Source organism: Phocoena sinus, chromosome 9, assembly GCF_008692025.1.
Source record: "Phocoena sinus isolate mPhoSin1 chromosome 9, mPhoSin1.pri, whole genome shotgun sequence".
Classification (NCBI taxonomy): domain Eukaryota; kingdom Metazoa; phylum Chordata; class Mammalia; order Artiodactyla; family Phocoenidae; genus Phocoena; species Phocoena sinus.
Genome location: NC_045771.1, coordinates 2,410,309 through 2,429,670, shown reverse-complemented (window position 1 = coordinate 2,429,670; position 19,362 = coordinate 2,410,309). Strand labels below are relative to the sequence as shown.

General features: G+C 40.8%; 1 protein-coding gene across 10 annotated transcripts in view; it reads left to right on the top strand.

The window, feature by feature from the left end:
* The window catches only part of RBM33 (RNA binding motif protein 33), a 122,627-nt gene that overhangs the window by 81,780 nt on the left and 21,485 nt on the right, over window positions 1-19,362 (top strand). For 7 of the 10 annotated variants that reach the window (XM_032644090.1, XM_032644093.1, XM_032644087.1 and 4 more), the window contains 3 exons: window positions 5,106-5,369; window positions 6,701-6,991; window positions 10,577-11,218. In XM_032644090.1, coding sequence (XP_032499981.1) covers window positions 5,106-5,369; window positions 6,701-6,991; window positions 10,577-11,218 — 1,197 coding nt within the window. The remainder of the gene's footprint in view (window positions 1-5,105; window positions 5,370-6,700; window positions 6,992-10,576; window positions 11,219-19,362) is intronic. The other 3 variants (XM_032644089.1, XM_032644088.1, XM_032644091.1) reach the window with 2 other exon arrangements.

The following is a 19,362-nucleotide window of genomic DNA, read 5'->3' as shown; positions in this document are numbered from 1 at the left end:
ACACGGTACAGTATAATGCACTGTATACGACCACTGCATTGTGTGTAAATATATATACACGGTACAGTAGAATGCACTGTATACGACCACTGCATTGTGTGTAAATATATATACACGGTACAGTAGAATGCACTGTATACGACCACTGCATTGTGTGTAAATATATATACACTGTACAGTATAATGCACTGTATACGACCACTGCATTGTGTGTAAATATATAAACACGGTACAGTAGAATGCACTGTATACGACCACTGCATTGTGTGTAAACATATATACATAATACAGTATAATGTACTGTATACGACCACTGCATTGTGTGTAAATATATATACACGGTACAGTAGAATGTACTGTATACAACCACTGCATTGTGTGTAAATATATATACATAATACAGTATAATGTACTGTATACGACCACTGCATTGTGTGTAAATATATATACACGGTACAGTAGAATGCACTGTATACGACCACTGCATTGGGTGTAAATATATATACACAATACAGTATAATGCACTGTATACGACCACTGCATTGTGTGTAAATATATATACACGGTACAGTAGAATGTACTGTATACGACCACTGCATTGTGTGTAAATATATATACATAATACAGTATAATGTACTGTATACGACCACTGCATTGTGTGTAAATATATATACACAATACAGTATAATGCACTGTATACGACCACTGCATTGTGTGTAAATATATATACACGGTACAGTAGAATGTACTGTATACAACCACTGCATTGTGTGTAAATATATATACACGGTACAGTAGAATGCACTGTATACGACCACTGCATTGTGTGTAAATATATATACACAATACAGTATAATGCACTGTATACGACCACTGCATTGTGTGTAAATATATATACACGGTACAGTAGAATGTACTGTATACAACCACTGCATTGTGTGTAAATATATATACACGGTACAGTAGAATGCACTGTATAGAACCACTGCATTGTGTGTAAATATATATACACAATACAGTATAATGTACTGTATACAACCACTGCATTGTGTGTAAATATATATACACGGTACAGTATAATGTACTGTATATAACCACTGCATTGTGTGTAAATATATATACACGGTACAGTAGAATGCACTGTATATAACCACTGCATTGTGTGTAAATATATATACATAATACAGTATAATGCACTGTATATAACCACTGCATTGTGTGTAAATATATATACACGGTACAGTAGAATGCACTGTATACGACCACTGCATTGTGTGTAAATATATATACACGGTACAGTAGAATGCACTGTATACAACCACTGCATTGTGTGTAAATATATATACACGGTACAGTAGAATGCACTGTATACAACCACTGCATTGTGTGTAAATATATATACACGGTACAGTAGAATGCACTGTATACAACCACTGCATTGTGTGTAAATATATATACACGGTACAGTAGAATGCACTGTATACAACCACTGCATTGTGTGTAAATATATATACACGGTACAGTAGAATGCACTGTATACAACCACTGCATTGTGTGTAAATATATATACACGGTACAGTAGAATGCACTGTATACAACCACTGCATTGTGTGTAAATATATATACACGGTACAGTAGAATGCACTGTATACAACCACTGCATTGTGTGTAAATATATATACACAATACAGTAGAATGCACTGTATACGACCACTGCATTGTGTGTAAATATATATACACGGTACAGTAGAATGTACTGTATAGAACCACTGCATTGTGTGTAAATATATATACACGGTACAGTAGAATGCACTGTATAGAACCACTGCATTGTGTGTAAATATATATACACAATACAGTATAATGTACTGTATACAACCACTGCATTGTGTGTAAATATATATACACGGTACAGTATAATGTACTGTATATAACCACTGCATTGTGTGTAAATATATATACACGGTACAGTAGAATGTACTGTATACGACCACTGCATTGTGTGTAAATATATATACATAATACAGTAGAATGCACTGTATACAACCACTGCATTGTGTGTAAATATATATACACGGTACAGTAGAATGCACTGTATACAACCACTGCATTGTGTGTAAATATATATACACGGTACAGTAGAATGCACTGTATACAACCACTGCATTGTGTGTAAATATATATACACGGTACAGTAGAATGCACTGTATACAACCACTGCATTGTGTGTAAATATATATACACGGTACAGTAGAATGCACTGTATACAACCACTGCATTGTGTGTAAATATATATACACGGTACAGTAGAATGCACTGTATACAACCACTGCATTGTGTGTAAATATATATACACAATACAGTATAATGCACTGTATACGACCACTGCATTGTGTGTAAATATATATACACGGTACAGTAGAATGTACTGTATACAACCACTGCATTGTGTGTAAATATATATACACGGTACAGTAGAATGCACTGTATAGAACCACTGCATTGTGTGTAAATATATATACACAATACAGTATAATGTACTGTATACAACCACTGCATTGTGTGTAAATATATATACACGGTACAGTATAATGTACTGTATATAACCACTGCATTGTGTGTAAATATATATACACGGTACAGTAGAATGCACTGTATATAACCACTGCATTGTGTGTAAATATATATACATAATACAGTATAATGCACTGTATATAACCACTGCATTGTGTGTAAATATATATACACGGTACAGTAGAATGTACTGTATACGACCACTGCATTGTGTGTAAATATATATACATAATACAGTAGAATGCACTGTATACAACCACTGCATTGTGTGTAAATATATATACACGGTACAGTAGAATGCACTGTATACAACCACTGCATTGTGTGTAAATATATATACACGGTACAGTAGAATGCACTGTATACAACCACTGCATTGTGTGTAAATATATATACACGGTACAGTAGAATGCACTGTATACAACCACTGCATTGTGTGTAAATATATATACACGGTACAGTAGAATGCACTGTATACAACCACTGCATTGTGTGTAAATATATATACACGGTACAGTAGAATGCACTGTATACAACCACTGCATTGTGTGTAAATATATATACACGGTACAGTAGAATGCACTGTATACAACCACTGCATTGTGTGTAAATATATATACACGGTACAGTAGAATGCACTGTATACAACCACTGCATTGTGTGTAAATATATATACACGGTACAGTAGAATGCACTGTATACAACCACTGCATTGTGTGTAAATATATATACACGGTACAGTAGAATGCACTGTATACAACCACTGCATTGTGTGTAAATATATATACACGGTACAGTAGAATGTACTGTATACAACCACTGCATTGTGTGTAAATATATATACACGGTACAGTATAATGTACTGTATATAACCAGTGCATTGCAGAAGTAAGTACAGATAGGAATATATATAAATGTGTGTGTGTGTAAATATATATACATAATACAGTATAATGTACTGTATGTAACCACTGCATTGCAGAAGTAAGTACAGATAGGAATATATATAAATGTGTGTGTGTGTGAATATATATACATAATACAGTATAATGTACTGTATGTAACCACTGCATTGCAGAAGTAAGTACAGATAGGAATATATATAAATGCGTGTGTGTGTAAATATATATACATAATACAGTATAATGTACTGTATATAACCACTGCATTGCCGAAGTAAGTACAGATAGGAATATATATAAATGTGTGTGTGTGTAAATATATATACACAATACAGTATAATGTACTGTATATAACCACTGCATTGTGTGTAAATATATATACATAATACAGTATAACGTACTGTATATAACCACTGCATTGTGTGTAAATATATATACATAATACAGTATAATGTACTGTATATAACCACTGCATTGCAGAAGTAAGTATAGATAGGAATATATATAAATGTGTGTGTGTGTAAATATATATGCATAAGACAGTATAATGTACTGTATATAACCACTGCATTGCAGAAGTAAGTATAGATAGGAATATATATAAATGTGTGTGTGTGTAAATATATATGCATAAGACAGTATAATGTACTGTATATAACCACTGCATTGCAGAAGTAAGTATAGATAGGAATATATATAAATGTGTGTGTGTGTAAATATATATACATAATACAGTATAATGTACTGTATATAACCACTGCATTGCAGAAGTAAGTGTAGATAGGAATATATATAAATGTGTGTGTGTGTAAATATATATACATAATACAGTATAATGTACTGTATATAACCACTGCATTGCAGAAGTAAGTGTAGATAGGAATATATATAAATGTGTGTGTGTGTAAATATATATACATAATACAGTATAATGTACTGTATATAACCACTGCATTGCAGAAGTAAGTATAGATAGGAATATATATAAATGTGTGTGTGTGTAAATATATATACATAATACAGTATAATGTACTGTATATAACCACTGCATTGCAGAAGTAAGTATAGATAGGAATTTGAAGAGGAAATGAAGTCATCCCACCACCGAGAGACAGTTACCACTGACATCTGGGTGCACACGCCTTTCAGTCTCTTCAGTGCTTGCATCGTCATCATGATGCTCTCTCTTCCCAGTTAACGTGTTATTACCATCTTCTCATGTGATGAGTTCTCTTTCACCACGGCATTTGAAAACACTGCACGAGTTGACGTTTTACGGCCGTCACTATTTCTGGCCGTGTTTATTGGTTTCAGTCCTTGGGTATTGGAAACAGTGCTGCAGGAAACATCCTTGAGGTTGTGTTTGCTCGCATCCTTAGTTATTTCCTTAGGATAAATTCCTGGAATTTCAAGATCTAAAGGATTTAGGACAAATATAAAATGCAGGGTAGTAGCTTTTGGCTTATCACTGCATTTAAGATAGTATTAGCTTCATCAACAAATCTAAAATGAAATTTGAGTGCCACTTGAAGCTTCTTTCTGGTGTTGGGGTTTTTAAGGAAATGGCTGAATTGGAACACGAGCAGTACGTACATGATAAACTGTTGCTTCTCTCTTGTGGCTTGGAAGGGGCCCCTGCACCCTCCTCTGCCCCCTCCCCCGCAGCCCCAGCAGCAGCCCCCGCTCCCGCCCCCGCTCCAGCCACCCTCGCAGCACCAGCCGCCGCCGCCGCCACCGCCTCACCCGCACCCGCACCAGCACCACCACCTCTCTGTTCCTCCCCCGCCCCTGATGCCCGCGGCTCAGCCCCAGTTCAGGCCTCACATGCAGACGGGGCCGCCTCAGCCAAGCAGCAGTCGGACGCAGTGCCCCCAGCGCCAGGGGCTAAGGCATGTAAGTGTCCAGTTCCTCAGCTGTCTTCCGGGGGCACCTTTTATGTCGCGGGGCCTTGTGTGTCTAGATCCTCCTGTAGTGTGAGATGGCCTTAGTAATTGACGCATAACTTCAGAAAGTAGTTTTGGGTGATAATCATTCTACCTTTGCCAGTGGCTGTCTGTCTCCTTGGGCAGTGAATGCACAAGGAAATGGATTCAGGAAGAATTCCTTGAATATCCTTTGTTGTTAGGCACTACTCTGGTTCCTGGGAACACAGCAGTGAATGAGAGAGACACATTTCCTGCCTTCATGGAGCTTATAGTTAATCGTGGGGGATGGACTGCATTGATCTGTGAGGTTATGCTCTCGAGTACCATCGGCAGATGTGCGGCTTGTCATGCATTGAAAGAGACTGGGAGATGTGTGTCGCTTTAAAAGTCAAAGACTAGTCACGGTTACTGTCTTATCCTCCATTAAATAACTAACCGTGTAAAGAGGCTCAGGGTTAGAGTTCCAGGCTGTAAGGTGAGATACTTGGGTTTTCCCTTTAATACTGGTCCTTTTGACCTTGAGCTTCAAGCATGTCACTTAGCTGCTTTTAATCTCAGTTTTTTCATACCCGCCTCTTTGTTTATTAAAGTAACATTGAGACTAAAATGATGTAAGAAGTAAGAAAGGATTTCTAGATCTGGAAAGAGGGTGCTTTGTAACCTGGGCTTCCTTTTGTAAGAACAGTGGCAGACGACACCCCCAGTCTTGAGCTGAGCAGCCGTGGAATACAGTCCTCCCCCAGCCATCTCACAGATCTACACACTCCTCTAGGCGTTGGGTCTCTGTTAAGAATCCTCAGGGTGAACATGACTTGACTGTCTCCTCCCCGATGAGAGCTATGGGCATCTTTCTCCTTTTTCTTAGGGCTCTAACTTAATGCTTCATTCTTTGTTTGTTCTACCTTCAGTTTAGGGGACCCATTGACAGTGGTGGTGCCATTAACCCAGCTGACTCCTTGTGCGGGAGTCCTTGTTGCACTGTTGATTCTGTTAAAAATGTTTGTCCCCATCCTGTAAGTCACCTGGTGTAATATCCATAAAGAGGAGCCTGTCTGTAGGCAGGTATGGTACCTTTCCTAGCCCCAGTCCTTATCAGTAAGGGTATGTTACTATGTAGAGCAGAAAGCATTTATGCAGGGAAGAAATGTTTACCAACAGGAAGGTATCTGCCCCCCAAAGGAGAAGTCACGTATTCAGTTAGAATGATTTTTAAAAATATTTTAATCTAATGTGCCTTTTTATGTTTCTTCTCCCAAGTTTCCAGTTGTAATTAGAATTTCTTTCTTCTTGTGATGATAGAACACAACTTCTCAGAATGTAACCAAACGACCAATGCAGCAAATGCAGCCAACTGCTCCAAGAAACAGTAATTTGCGTGAATTACCAATAGCACCATCACATGTTATAGAAGTGAGTAACAGTCGCTGCTCCTCCGCTCCAGCCGGGGCTCAAGTAAAGCCTATTATCAGCACGTCACCGCCCACGAGGCCCGGGGTGGGGCCCAGGACTGTGCAGGGGAAGGCTGATGTGAAAGTCAAGCCAGTTAGCCCTGTGGGCCGGCCTAAAGAGGAAGCAAAAACAGAACCAGAGGTAGGACTTTTCTTTTTCTAATTAAAAAATAATGTTTGGTCTCAAACAGGGAGACCTTATAATCAAGGTCTGTACCTCTTATCTCAGTTCACTCTCACCCAGTGAGTTCTTCACAAAATCATCTCACCTTCTTTTAACCTAACAGCCATATTCATATAAGATACACTTTCATTCTCACTGGTACTATATCAGATTGTTTTCATATATTTATACAGTTATAGTTGTGTGTTACAGAACCTGTGTATATCAGGGATCTTAACCAACTGTTTCTCTGAAGGGCCCAGATAACAAATATTTTAGGTTTTATAGTCCAAATTGTCTCTCAGAATTACTCAACTCTGCTGTTTTATCACAAAAGCAAACATAGACAGTCTTACATCAATGGGCATGGCTGTGTTCTGGTAGCACTTTATGACAAAGTCAAGTGTTGGGCTGGATGGGCTCATGGGCCATAGTTAGCTGACCCCTTACATTTACTCTTATGTTCCTGTGGCTTTTCTGGTTTTACACTGTGAACTTCTAGAAGGTAGGACCAGTTTAGACCTTTAAATAAGATGGGGAGGGCTGTTTTGTTCTGAATTGTGTATATTATTGCTGATTTCTAAATCTGTATAAATGTTGTAAGAATAAATAATAAATGCAAGTCAGTATTCTACATGATTTCCAATTGAGATGTTATTTGTACCTTTGTTTAGTTTTGGCCACTTGATTATGTTTTGCTTAGAGGCAGTTCAGTGTTAATGCAGTATTAGTCACAAACTTCTACATTAAAAAAAAAAATTTCTTCACGTCAGTAAAATTTATGCCTGAGACAAACCCCTTGAGGCCCTTGGTCTCCTGTAAAAGAAGTGAATGCTCTTGTCTAATGCTTCCCTGAAGTCAGGATTCCATTGCGGGCTGTTCCCTGGAATTATAGATACAAATTTGGGCAGTATCTGTATAATGTAGGTTCTAATGAAGCATAGGCATCTAGTGTAGCACAGGTTAGAACACGCCCTTGGAATGATCTGCTGTCGCTAGCAGTGCGGCTCTGAGCCAGTTACTTCACTTTTTCCAAGCCTCAGTTTCCTTAACTATTGGGTGTATGTGCCTGAGACATAGCTAGAGACCAGTATGTGGAAGTTACGTTAATAATAATATATATAACGTAATAAGTAAGTATATCTATTAACTTTATAAAATAATGGCACAAAGTTTCCTTAGATGAGAATATAAGCCCTTAATCATAATAAAAACAAGCGTTAACTGTTTTTTGCCTTTCAATCAATTAAAGTGCGGGGGTGTGTGTGTCAGATTTTCTTCTAATGAATTATTATAGCAGCTGTAATGTAATGTTTCCAAGTCAGAAATGTAAGTATAAAGTGAAAATACTGAGTTAACGTTTAATAACATCTTATTAGAAGAAGGGCGACATTTCGGTTTTAAAATCAATATATGAAAAAATCATGTAGATTTACAGATGGGATTGGGATAGTTTATAAAAAGAAATCATTGCTAAAAATTTTATCCTGCTTTTAGTTTATATAGCTAGCTCCTGACTCATGTGTGTAAATGGATTTGGCTCAAAAATGAAGTCACATATACTTTTGTAGAACAGTGGCTAAATAAAAAGAGAAAAGTGACTTTTTAGGCATACCACTAGCCACGTTTGTCCCTTTCATAATAGTTGAGTTAATAAGCAGGCTTCTGAAGAAGTCTTCTGTAGGATAAAATGGATGCTTTGTGCGTGAAGTGGAACTTGCAGGTGGCCATAGTGTAAGTGGTGCGTGTCTTAATTTGTTTGCTTTTAATTTTCTGTGCACATAGAATGGGACCAGGAGTAAAGTGTTTTTTTATTTTTAAAATCTTCTGTGTGTTTTGCTTAGGTGAGTGTGGTTTATCTTCTTAAATTCACCCAGTTGGTGATGATATAATGAAGGACAAATCTATTTAGAAGTATTTCTACCTATATTCTTGAACATACTTTAACTCTTTTCTGATTACATGGGGAAAATCCTAGTGAATGTTAATTATTCTTGCATTTGAAACAGTGGGTCCTCTGGACCTGTTACTATTTCCCCAGAATGCCCTGGCCCCCTGTACTTTTTGAACTTCTGTTTTTCTGTCTTCCCCTTAATGTCACTTCTAGCTCTGTGTAGCCCTCAGCCAACTTAAGATTTTCTGTTTCAGGTCTGTCCTAGACTTTGAAATTAGGTGACTGAGTTGATCAGGATTGCTTCTAAAATGACAAGCAAGCCCCAGTGAGGGGGCTTGGCTCTGTGTCTTGTAGGTCAAGTGCACGGGCTCTGGGGGCACCAGCCAACTCTTCAGCTACGTTGTGGTCTTATAATTCCTAACTTCTAAGGTTTATTTGCTAACAGCTGAATTCTAGATAGAGTAAATCCTATTATATTCTTTTTTTTTTTTTTTTTTTTTTTTGCGGTATGCGGGCCTCTCACTGCTGTGGCCTCTCCCGTTGCGGAGCACAGGCTCCGGACACGCAGGCTCAGCGGCCATGGCTCACGGGCTCAGCCGCTCTGCGGCACGCGGGATCTTCCCGGACCGGGGCACGAACCTGTGTCCCCTGCATCGGCAGGCGGACTCTCAACCACTGCGCCACCAGGGAAGCCCTCCTATTATATTCTTTTGCAAAGGATCTGTGAGTGATGATATCTATGATTTTTTTTTTAAAGAAAATTATTACTTTCCTCTTTGGATGCTTTTTTTTTTTTTTTTGCGGACGCGGGCCTCTCACTGTTGCGGCCTCTCCCGTTGCGGAGCACAGGCTCCGGGTGTGCAGGCTCAGCGGCCATGGCTCACGGGCCCAGCCGCTCCGCGGCATGTGGGATCTTCCCGGACCGGGGCACGAACCCTGTCCCCTGCATCGGCAGGCAGACTCTCAACCACTGCGCCACCAGGGAAGCCCCTGGATGCTTTTTTTAAGAAAATTATTGGACTTTTACAAAGATTCTTCTGATAGACTTTCAGAATGGTTTGGGACTGGCATATTAAAGGCATTCCTTGTATGCCGTTAATATTCCAATACCGCAATTGGCAGCATTTTGATTCTGAGGAGAGTGCGTGAGTTCAAGGTCAGAGAGATTGATTTGTGCTGTTCATTATAAGCAATTATTCTGTGACAAATGAGTTTGAGATCAGGCTGAAAATTCTGTACGAAAAATCAATAGTTCTAATCAGCCCCTTTCAGGTCATTTACACCCCACCTTTTGTTGGTTCGTCAGAGGAGAGCCAGATAAAACCTGTGTGACAGCGAGGCCTCCCTACTGTTGCAGTTTCCATTTCAAACATATTTTGATATCTTAAATGAATAGTTTAATTGGTTTCAAAGTTGTAAATGAGTGGAAATTTACATTATTTCATTTTTAATATTCTGATAAGATTTTCCAAATTAGCTTTAGCTGTGTAATTTTTTTTTCCCTCCCCAGGGGAAGGAGTTATACTTAAAGTCTATAAGCAGATTTTGAATGGCTTCTTTCAATCCTGAACTAAAGGGTTTTTAGAAAGTGCCTTTTCTTAAGTTTGCTGAAACAGACTGGGACCGTCACCTAGCCTTGTACTCTAAACCATGCGTGTTTTCTGCTTCAGTTTCCTGATGAAGATGAAGAAACGAGGTTATACCGCTTAAAGATAGAAGAACAGAAGCGCCTCCGAGAAGAAATCCTGAAGCAGAAGGAGCTGCGGCGGCAGCAGCAGGCTGGCGCGAGGAAGAAGGAGCTGCTCGAGAGGCTGGCGCAGCAGCAGCAGCAGCAGCTCTGCCCCCCACCGGCCCTGGCTGGGCAGGAAGAGCAGCTGTCGGCACCGTCGCCCACCAATGGTAACCCACTGTTACCCTTCCCGGGGGCACAGGTCAGACCGCATGTGAAAAACAGACTTCTCGTGAAAAACCAAGATGCCACTGTTTCAAATGTTCCACCCAAAACATCCAATTTTGTGCCATCTGGTGCTAACACGCAGTATCAAGGACAGCAGATGAAACCACTGAAACATTTGAGACAGGCCAGAACCATACCTCAGTGTCCAGCTCAGCACAAAGTCCTGCAGGTAAAGCCTGCAGACGGGGAGGGACCGCCACCCCCCTCACAGACTGCTCGAGCCGCGTCCCTCCAGGGCCGGCCCCCGGAGGCCAAGCCTGGCGCGAAAAGGACTGTCATGCACCGGGCCAACAGCGGTGGCGGAGACGGGCCGCACGTCAGCTCCAAGGTCAGGGTGATTAAGTTGTCAGGCGGGGTAAGTTGACGAGGTCACCAGTGCCTCTTGGAATCTATGTTTCACTTAGTATGTCCTAACTCCCAGAGAGGATGTTTGAAGGAAGGGAAGTAAAGTTGCCTGTCTTAGAATCATGTGGACCAGCCTCTCCCCACTTGAAGCTGGTGTAAGAATTGTCGTTTAAATCCTGCTTCCAATTGGGACCCATGTTTCAGTTGTCTCTTGAGTCTTAGTGAAAAACCAGTGTGACAGTTCCTAAATTAGACGTTTCTCAGTTTTAGCTTCTTTTTATAGATAATTTATGCTAGCATCATCAAGTTTGTTTTAAAAATAAAATTTCCTTTACCACAGAACACATAATTTGTTGTGTGTAGCTTTAGATTCAGGGAGCATCTATGGCAGCGGGGGGCGGGGGGGGGCAGTGTGTGTGTTGCTTTTAAGCAGCGTTGTTTCAAAGACTTTTCCCGTCTTCTAGTTCAAGCTAATTGCCCACCACCCCGCCTCCATTTGAGGGAAAAAGGGATTGACAGTATTCTAAAGTGAAATCATGTGTGATCCTACCATGTGCTTTCAGAAGTGGGGCACCCCTCATTTCTTTCTTCACCTCATAACAGTGCCCATTTTAGAGCATTTTCAGTAAAGCACAGTCATTGCAGTTTGGATAAATTCAGTACTTAAACTAAACAGAGTTGCTGCAGATAGATTCCCATTGCAGGAGATTCTCCCGTCAGCGTCTGTAGAATACTTGCTTCCTTGATTCTGCCGTATAGTCTTTATTTATTAGAGAAGGTAGCACTCATCTCTTGCTTTAATTATAATTAATTCTGCAACAGACTCTCTTTGGTCCGAGTAACTGTCGTGCTCTCTGTCGCAGCTCCCTATTGTGTGCAATTTGTGTTACAAACTGGGGAAGAAAGGGGGAGAACCGTAAGACACAGGCTCTTAGAGCAAACCAGCTACAGATGATTACTTTTAAAACCACAAAATATTTACAGTAAAAAAAGAAAAGGACTTCTAATCCTCAGTTCACCCAGGGACAGCAGCACCACTAGGAACGGGCGGGAGCTGTTTGCTGTGCTGGATTAAGGGCGGCTCCTTGTTGCTGCTTAATTAGTTGAGTTTTAATTGCTTTTGTTTCTAGGTTTGTAGACTAAGGTGTGAAGTTTTTCACACGCCATAAGAAAATTTGTGATAGAGCAAATCTGTTGTTTCTCACCTCGGTTCATGGTGATTCAAAATGTTGATAAGTAGATGGCCTGTATTATATCAGATTGTTTAAATATTGTATGAGTTTATTATCTTTAGGTGAAGACCCAAGTGTTCATCATTTTCCGGTGTCTGTGTGGCCTTTTGCTTTTGACCGTATTTTAATCATACTTTGTCGGTGTCTCACTTTTTTACTTGAGTTAGAAACTTCTGAGGATGGGCCATGGGGCGATGGTTTGGGAATAGGCCTTTTCCCTGGGCAGCCACAGTGGTGCGGTGCGGGCCTGGGCACTCTGGGCTCCGGCAGACTAGGAGGTGCGGGGCACAGCTCTGCTGTCCACAGGCAGCCTTCAACTAACGAATTTATCTACTTCAGCAGAATTTATCTACCTCAATTTTTGCTTTTTTCTCCCGTGGAAAAAATATAGTTTTTATATCAGACCATATTCCAAAATCATGCTGTATAATTTTACAATACACAGGAAAACAACAGAGGAATTATACATGAAAATAGCTGTCTGCCAAACTTTGAAATGGTTTTTTAGCTCCCTTTTTAATTCTTAAGTATTAAGTTAATTAACCAACATGTTCTGTATATTAGGATTTATTCCAATAATTCCTCCAATAGCATGTTGGCAACTTTCACCTTATCAGAGGATAAATGTCTCTTGTTTGTTTGTATCTCTCTGAACCAGAACAAGCAGTGTTTCCCTAAAGGCCTGGGTTTTTTGGTGTGTTTTTTTGGTGGGTAGGAACTATTTGTAACATACCCATTGTGCAAAAAGGAGACAGTTCTTGTAAGTGCTAAGTATGCTCTCATTTTTCCTTTTTATTTCTGTCCCTTCTGGTCCTTCTCTCCTTTCATGCACCATGGCATTAATGCCCAGGGCTGTGCTATGTTGTGTGCTTGGAGCTGAACCAGCCACCCTGGTGAGGGTCTGACAGGGGCTTAGCATATGGGAGGATTGACTTGTATATCGTACCTGTGCAGAATATTATTTATGCATTTCAGGTTTATAGTTACTTGTTTAATAGAAGCATTTCGTTGTCAGTTCACATTCTTCTATTTTGCTATGAGCCCAGGACTTCCTCACATTCTGTTAGTGCAGAAATACAATAGACATCCTATTTATAAGGTTTTCTAGAGAACTTTACTTTTCAGAGAGTCAGTTTGACTTCTTTCACTTTTTTCTAACCTAAACTGGCATCGAATGTGTTAACTAAACTATTCTTTGCATTCAGTGGTCTCCTCGTTCTAGTAGTTGGTCTTCAGACAGGACACAGGACTGTCGCAGTACATAGTGCTGTTCTAGAAATTGTGTTCTGGCGGTGATCACAGTCAAAATATATATCTACAGGATTGTTAGGGAAGCGGAATTTTCTTGGCAGTCTTATTCTGATGTACAAATTGAAAATATATTACAGCTTAAATTAGTTTTCTTTAGGTGAACTTTTACCTGTGAGGCAATTGTGAATCAATAAGGTCCTCTCTTTTGTCATTTCCATATTTCATTGTCTGTAATTCAATAATTTATCTTTGGATTTTATTAAATTGGGTTTTTTGAAAGGTGAAAGAGCCTGCGTCTTAAGACTGTAGGTTTTTCAGTCTGCCCTTTCATTAATTATACTATCTTCAAAGTGATTTTAATTCATACTGATCATCGAAGGAGAATTTCTAGTCTTTTTATATTGTTCCTCTTTGTTAGAGCTAATGCATTACGGACATGGGAAGCATTTTCAAAAGGACGTAATGAAAAGTATTTCTTGGTGTTGGTTCTCACACATTCCCTGACCAGGTCTGGGTTTGTAGCTCGCAGAGTCGTACCTGACTTTCTTCGGGAGCCGTTTGGCATCATGCGTTCTTTGTTGGCCGATCCAAAGCTCCTGTGTATGGGGCGTGGAGGTTGAGGCCCTCAGTCACCAGGAGGGTGTGATGAGGTGAAGACAGCGTGGCTGTGTTTGAGGAAGACCCGTGGCTGGAGCTTGTCTAATAGTTATTGTCTTGGGGGCCCTTCCAACACGTAGAAGGTACTTTATAAATGTCCATTTTCTTTTTGGAATGCTCCTAAGGCCCCTTCTAGAAATACATTCCCTGATTTTATGCCACATAATAGGTAGTAGCTCCTGTTTATCAGGTGTTTAGCATGTATTCACAGCATCCTTATGAGTTAGATCTGTTATTGCCATTTCATAGGTAAGTAAATTGAGTCTCACATAGTAGCCCAGGGCCACTCAGCTACTAACTGGTAGAGTGAGGCTTCTAAATCCTGTGCTTTTTTGCCATTATTTATAATAGCTATTTTTTTTTTTTTTTTTAATATAATAGCTATTTTTGCTGCTCCTTTTCTTCCTAGGTTTCTTAGTTCTAGATTAGGGAGAGTAGTCTACTCTTTCCAGTGAGTTTTTAGGGGCGGCTTCTAGGATGAGGGGTGATCAGGTTTCATTTTGCTTGCCAACCCCAGTTGGTACTGACTGGCTGCAGAGTATGTGGAGAGGGTTTAGAGGCGGGCCACAGAGCCCTGACTGGGGAGTCAGGACTGGGGAGTGGCTGGGGTTTCATCACGCCTGTGCTGGAACCTGTGTGGAGTAGCCTGGTATGGTGAATTAAAGTGAGGGACGGTGTACCCTGGCTGAATGTAGCTATGACTATAGCTGTGTGCTAGAAATGTGCCTTTGAACATTTCTGTGTAGATCAAAATAGATCCGATTTTATATTTAAAATTGAAATCATTAAGGGAATTTGAAATTTAGAGAGACCTTTTGTTATGAGGCTAATCAATCTCTTTGTGAATTTTAGTTTTTTCCCATTTATATTGTCTGGATTTGTTGGGTGAGATTTAAAAAGGAACAAATTAATGCTACTTGTGAAGAGTGTTAAATGTTGGCAAATATTGCTTCTAAAATTTCATGTGCCTCCCTGAATAATATTTATATAAGTAATCTACTTAAAGAATTGTATTTGATGGAATGGTTCTCTTTTTATTATTTAAAACATAGGAATAGTCTCCATTTGCTCATTTCTCAGAAAGCTACTTTTAAGTATTTAATTTTCAGAAACCAAAAGAGCAATCTTGTTAAATCATAATTTCTGAAATTCCCTGGTGATCCAGTGGTTAGGACTCCATGCTTTCACTGACGAGGGCCTGGGTTCAGTCCCTGGTTGGGGAACAAAGATCCCACAAGCCGTGCAGCGTGCCGTGCCCCCCTGCCCCCAATCATAGTTTCTCTCATAACCAATACATAATCCAGAAAAACTCTTCAGGTTAGTAACAGAGCATATATAAAAATGTAAAATGTTTACTTAGTGTAAACTTAGTATAATCATCCTCAGCCATGTGTTGTGATTAAACACCAGAAAAAAGAATTAGGACGAGCAAGTGCCATGCAAAATTTGTTTATTCAGGAGTTTAATTAGGCCTGCAGCTCTGTCTTCCAGTTTAGGGGAAATGGGGAATCTTTGAGATGTTTGCATCGGCTTACCTGGCCCAGATGAACCTGTGTCCTCCTCAGAATGAGGCTGAGCTTCTCCCAGGGTGGCTGTGAGGGTTAACTGTCGTGACATGGGTGAGATGAGTGGCACAGTGCTTGGGCACGTGGCATTGGCTCAGTAGATGTTACTACCCTTTCCTTTTAGTTAAAGGAAGAAAAAGTGTGTTCTTACAGTGTTCTTTAAGAAAATGAAAGCAAATTCTGAATTCAGCTGCTTTATTCTAATTGAGGTCATGAAAATTTTAAGAATTTGGCAGCAAATTAAGTAAAGAGCCCTTTGTTCTGCTGGCCACACAGAGAAATGGGAGAAGCACAGAATGCCTCAGCAGGAAAGCCAGCTGTCCAGTCATGATATTCTTGTATTTTACTTTTAAAAGGCTGTCAAAATGCTTCACGTAAAAGGTCCCAATTTGTTTGTGTGAGCTTGCTTTTGGGGGTTGGTGTGCATTTGTAGATTTCTTCTCTTCCTCAAAAGTTATTCTCAGATTTTCTCTAGCGCGATGGTGTGTGCATACCTGATCTTTTTTTGTGGAGTGGAGGACGTTTAATTTTGATATACGTAATCTCAAGAGAAGTTGCAAAAATAGTATAGGGAGTTTCTTACACTGTGTATCAGATTTACTAGAAACAGAAGTGCTGGTCTTGGAGTCATCTGTCAGTCTTCGGGGACTCTAGTCTGAGAAGGAGTCGCAGGTGGGGGTACAAGTGGTCACCCTCGCAGCCTCCCGTTCTCCGGACGTGCCCCGTTGTTCCGTGGTCTGGCCGCCTTGCTCTTGTAGTTCTGTCTCCCCGCTCCGTCCACACTCATGCTGCGCCCTTTCTCGGCGCCTGCACGCCCCCGCCGCGCCCTGCCCTTCTCTGCCTAGTGCTGGAGCTGTCTCCTAGTCACTGCTCCTGACTGAGGCTGGGTTTCCACTTCAGTTCATTTTTTGTCTCAAATACATTATAAATATTTAAGAAACATTTGTTGAAATAATAGAGAAAATAAGTGGCTTCTCCCTTTAAAAATACAGGTATTGTTTACAGTTTCTTTATGGAAATATCCAATGAGGAGGAGTTAACACAGTGTGGTGTTGTCGTCGTTTCCTTCCCCCCCGCCCCACGGGCACTTCTGATTATAAAAGTAACAGCTGTGTATTGTAGACATTTAGATGACACTAGTAAGCAGAGTATGATAACACCAGAACTAGCATTAATCCTTGTTAATTCAGTTTACAGGATGTGATTGTATTGTACTTTTGGCTGCTGTTTGATGAGTCTGTGGTGATGACTCGTTCTTGGGGAGACCCACGTCCCAGGCCAAGGCAGAACAAGGCTCACGTTGTGTATGTCATTCTGTGACTCGCCAAGCTGCCTGGCCACGGCTGGTGGACTCAGCTGTCCTGACTCATTGGTTTCTGGTGGAAGCTGACTTGATGCCGTGGTTTGGGGCAGTACCCAAGAGCTGATGCCATGCTAGAGGACCAGGAGAAAGCAAGTCAGATGAAAGTGAGTTGGAAATGGGTAGTAAAGGACAGAACTGCAGTGGGCTTGTGATAGAGAAACACCTCTGGGAAGCTGAGTGTAAGAGAAACTTCTTTGACACAGGTAGGGGAGCCAGGAGAGGCCCTGCCCAGATGGACGGGGAGTGGGGATGGGCGTGGAGGCACCACCGTCCAAGGAGGTGAGAGCCCAGACTCCCACCTTGCTGACCCCTGGTTCCCTCTCGTCCTGCCATCCCTCTCCTCTCTGGTGGGGAGAGTGGCCAAGTGGCTGGTTGTAGTTGGGCCTCATTTGTTGCCTGATCATTTCCCTGTTAGAGGAGCTGATGAGCAGTCAGATGGCCGAAAGGCAAATAAGAGGAAGAAAAATGGGGCACGAATCTTGATGAATCGCTTGTTTGATAAGATGTATATTCTAGAATCTTCTTTTGGAGGAGAAGCTACTGTGCATAAATAATTGTTTTTAAGAGCTTTGAAACACTTCGGTGCGAAGAACTGATAACTTCTAGAGGTATGACGTTTTAAGCATTCTTAAACATGTGACCTCTAAATTTGGGCAAAATAGACTACTGTTCATTAGAGGACAGGAATCAGTTTTAATGAATTAGAACGTCTGCACATGAATTTATAGGTGTTTTTAGGCATATGGTGTTTCTTTCAGAGAGAAATAAGTGGTTAAATCAGAAATAATTCTCTTGTAATTAGGAATCAGGATTTGCTAACCCACCTTCTCCAGCAGAAAAGGAATCTGCTTTCTCCAGCATCTTGGGTAACTTCCCTCTCCTCACTTCGAACGGTTACCAAGGATAGGAGCCTCGTCACCTGCGCCGGGAAGTCGCCTGGCGCTCTGAAATAGGTCCTTCCCAGCTGCCCATCGGGGCAGGTTGGAAGCTTCTGCTTTCCAGAGTCTGGAGCTTCATCCCTACGGGGGCGCTCTTGCTGGAGAAGCCAGAGTTCGTGGGCCCCTGCTGCTGGGTGAACCGCAGTCTCACTTCTAGCAGTCCTTCCTTTTTTTTAGATTGGTAGGTCTGTGCTGTAGAAATTGGAGAATCCTGGGGCATCAGATCCCCTCACAGGCTCAGGGCTTTGGTATATTTCTCCAAAGGCCAATTAATTTTGCTTTTAAAAGAGTCCCCAAACCTAACTAGTTTCAGAAAGGTAGAATGTTGAGAGAGAGAGAGAGAGAGAGAGAGCACTTGAATAACTATGCCGTGTTATCACCATAAGGTGAAATCCTGGTGCACCTATCGGTTGAATCCATTTTTTCTCCAGGAAGCCCAAGCAAGCACTTGTGAGATCCCTTTAACCTTAAGGATTTTGTTTCAGTCCAGCCCGTGTAGACCTGTTATTGGAATTTTATAGGAAGCAGTTTAGATTTAAGTTGCTGCTTTTACACGTTCTGCATGCTTGCCGTATGGAGGGATAGCTTATTGCATAGAATAGATGGACACTGCCCATGTGAAGTGTCCTCACCTCATATCATATTGCAGCAGTTTAATTAGGGAATTGACACAGGAACCTGGATAAGAATGTTATTAGCCTGTTTATTTTCTTTTATCTTTTCTCCTTTAAGTAGTAGTCTCAAAGACAGACTAGAGCGTGAAATGTATTTGTGTTTAGAAACGTCGCAGAGCACGCATATCATTTCTTGTCCAGATTCTGGGCGAGCTTTCTAAAGATCACAGGGCCAGGCCCAGCATTGTTGTGGTTAATAGAAACCTGCTCTGTGAGGTCTGTGGGCTGGCAGATCAGCAGCATTGCCATGACAGTGAAGTAGGCCTTATCGAAAGGAGAATTCATAAGAGGCTGCCCTGGGACCCTAACCACTGTCCTTCTCTGTGTCCCGACAATGTTATCTGTCCTCTCAGTACGGGGTATCAAATGTCTGTCGTGAGTACAGAAATTAATTTACTGTCACCTGAAGACATGCAATTAATCTTTTAGAGGTTTTCATAATACCTTTACAGAAAGAGTTGCCAGTTTGGCGGA